A 3,504-nucleotide genomic window follows, 5' to 3' on the forward strand; every position below is an offset into this window, starting at 1 on the left:
AGAGAGAGAGAGAGAGAGAGAGAGAGGGAGAGAGAGAGAGAGAGAAGAGAGAAAAGAGAGAAAGAGAGAGAGAAATTAAAAATTTAGACCCTGCAGTAAATTATCACTTTTAAGTACTTAGAAGAAAGTCTATATGTGTTTGTATATAAAATGTGTGCACATAACATCAAAAAGCAAACAACAGCTACCAACTACCATACTGATAGATTTGGACTTATCAAGCATTGTCAGGAAGCCTGACTCAATGGCTTACCATGCTGTTCAATGCAAAGGATCAAAAAGGATCAAGACACTGCTTAAGGTCCAGGATAGATTTTCCCTGTACTTTTCTATGCTCTGCTGTGACAGTCTTGGTATTGACTATTTGAAACAAGCAGCTTATTTAGTTTTTGATGACCACTTAGTAATGGCATCATTAGGTTGAATGCAATAATATTAAATAGACATTCACTGTAATTTTTCATATACAAAAGAATTATATTAGGAATTAAAATGAGTTAATATTATAAAATTAAATGAACAATTAGCAGTATTTTACTGTTAAGATATATGAAAGTTTAAAAATAATAATTCACTAAAGGGGGCTTTCAGTGATAAAACAGAACCCTAAAATAGTGAGGTCAAATTGTACAACTTCTTATGGAGGGTTGTAGATTATAAGTACAATTATTAGACAATTAGTCCTTATAGAATTCATTTGAGTCAGTGTGATATCCAATTTCAATTTCCAAAGATTTCTAAAACTCAAGATAAAAACAACAAATGTGTGAACATTTGAAGATTTGGTCCTGTTTAGGTCCCTGAGGATAATCTATATTCCCCAAATTTTGCAATAAAAATGATTCCTGTTTGAAAGACCAAAGCTGAATAAATTTTAATATTATTACAGTATAAAATATTTTCTTTAAGCAAACATAATATACACAGTGCTGATAATACTGGAAATTACCAAATGCAAAGGCTAGAATGTACCTAAATACATGACAGGTATTTATAAGTGATAAGCTTTATTTCTTTTAGTATAACATTTGCAATAATTTCATCAATAAAATCTTAAATTCTGGACTTTCAATTTCCCTGGGGAGAAAAATGAGTCAAAACAGCTGTGAAGGAGGGTAAGTTAGGGTTCTAAACTTTGTTTGCTGTAAACACAATTCATTCTACATTGCAGGAGCGCTCATGGTCAGGGTAGAAAGCGATATAAGCCTTTAAGGACACAGTCGTTTTGAATTTAAAGTGTAACCTTTGCAGAGTTTTGTTGACTAGACAAAATTTGAAATGTCATTTTCTTGTCTTAGAGATATGTGTTACACTGTTTTTAGAATTTACATTCCATTAAACTAGACAGTCACATGCTTTCTTTATAAGAGAAGGAATTAATTCATTAGGTAATAAACAACAAAGTAAAAAGGGCAAAACTTGGGAGGCATTGGGTGCCATTATCTTAATTTTCAGGAAGTTGTGTCCCATTACTTCCATGAGAGTATTTCCATGTCATTAATGTCAGCTAAATATCATCAAATCAATTTTGAATTTTAGGGCCTGCTTCCCCAATTAGCTGAATTCAAATTTTAAGGGTTAGCAAGGAAGTAACAGTAAATTTGCAGCATGGCTGTAATAATTATTTTGCGTGTGCTTTAGAAATCACTTTTATACATAAAAATAGTGATATTCGTAGGTTTTGTAGATTCTTTTCCTGAATCCATTGTCAAAAAGTTTGATATTAATTGTAAGCCTATTTGTCTATATTAAAAGCCAAATATGTTTTCTCTCACTGTTTGCTTATAAATATTCAGTGCTTCAGTAACCCAAATAAATAAATGGCCCTCTTCATTTCATTCTGTATAATTTACAACAGATCAAAGATTATAACATGGTACAGTCAGAGTCAAATTGAATTGCATTTATTACTCACAAAAAATATTGCCTAACCCAACAATACCATTAAGAACCAATTATATTGTGTGTTTGTTCAGACACATATATACATATACTTTATATTTAGTTTAGAGACCTAAAACTTTTAGATTATATATGGAGTTCTCTACTATAGAAATAAAGATAGAAACATTAAAATACTATAATTTTATTTATATGAATGTATTTATGAAAATATCAGTCTTCTGGCCTTTTCAAAAATATACCAACATGGATTTTTAATGAAACACAAAGTTTAAAAGATACATGATTGTTCATCTCAAATTTTATCGTTTTCATGACTGTTGTGAATTCCTTTTCAACAAATGATTTAATTCTCCACTTGTACTGGCTTCTTAAACCTGAACTTAATAGATACAGCTTAGAAAATAAAAGCTCAGAATGGGCACTTTTCTCTCCTAGTGAACAGATAAATCTTTGTTATATACATTGATTTTCCTTTAAAAAATTGTCTTTACCAATAAACTTCATAAACACAATGTCTCTTAGTTATTTACATATGGTTCTTTGTGAAGTAAGCTCTAGAAAATGGTGGTTAGAATATTAATTTGCTGCCTTTTTTAAAGGAGAGCAACATTTGTTATTCTTCATCAATACTTTTAGGTTATACTCTACAATCTCTAGTTGGAAAAATCCTAGTGAAGGGAGACAACAAAAGTCATAGAGAGGGAAGGTGAGTTACAAGTTCAAAGGAAACACCCTGAATGCTGATACTATTTTTTCCTTCCCATAGGAAACCACAGCCAGATATCTCGAGTGCCCGTTGCTATTAAAGTGCTGGATGTCAATGACAACGCCCCTGAATTCGCAGCTGAATATGAGGCATTTTTATGTGAAAATGGAAAACCCGGCCAAGTAAATATCTCCATGTTGTTAATGCTGAATATGTTTGTATACAACTGTCTCGTATTTACTTAATCTGCATCATCGTGTGCTTTTGCACTGGTTTGCTCTACAAAGTCACAGGCATAACACTCATCCAAATGGGAACAGAAAAGAATATTTGTCTTTTTTATATATTAATTCTCCTCCTACTTATGCAAATTGTCTCATAAAAGTGGAATGATCTGCTCTGCTATGAACCCAAAACCAAATCATTGTCATAGGATTCATCAGATATGGGTGATGCGTGGGAATTGTCTTACAGTGCAGGAGCTTAACGCAACCTTCACATGACAAGAATCTAATCAACAGCTCCTTGCAGTCATGCATTTTTGCTTTATATTTAAAAGAGTAACACTTAATTGTTGGCCCAGAAAAAAACTTAGTTTATAGAAAACTTTAGGTAGTTATTTTTATGTCAGTACACGTGATACGTAAATTTAGGCAATCATAAGGTAGATATCAATCTTTAGAAATGCCCATAAGGCAATTATATGTGTAATGATGGGACTCATATTGCATAGAAATACTGAACACAGAAAGATAAAAGGGCAGAAAATAAGGGCATAAAGCAGAAAAGACAGAAAGATGAAAATACAGGAAAACGGGGAAGAAGGGAGGAAGGAAAGAAGGAAGGGAAGGAGGGAGGAAAGGAGGGAGGAAAGAATGGAGGGAGGGAGGGAG

At 32.5% G+C, this 3,504-nt stretch overlaps 1 protein-coding gene across 4 annotated transcripts in view; it reads left to right on the top strand.

Moving 5' to 3' along the window:
• Positions 1-3,504, top strand: part of Cdh8 (cadherin 8) — a 368,006-nt gene that overhangs the window by 296,095 nt on the left and 68,407 nt on the right. For all 4 annotated transcript variants that reach the window (XM_026790139.1, XM_005345543.3, XM_005345545.3 and 1 more), the window contains exon 9: positions 2,672-2,793. In XM_026790139.1, coding sequence (XP_026645940.1) covers positions 2,672-2,793 — 122 coding nt within the window. The remainder of the gene's footprint in view (positions 1-2,671; positions 2,794-3,504) is intronic.

The sequence above is a fragment of the Microtus ochrogaster genome, chromosome 4 (genome assembly GCF_000317375.1).
Source record: "Microtus ochrogaster isolate Prairie Vole_2 chromosome 4, MicOch1.0, whole genome shotgun sequence".
NCBI lineage: Eukaryota > Metazoa > Chordata > Mammalia > Rodentia > Cricetidae > Microtus > Microtus ochrogaster.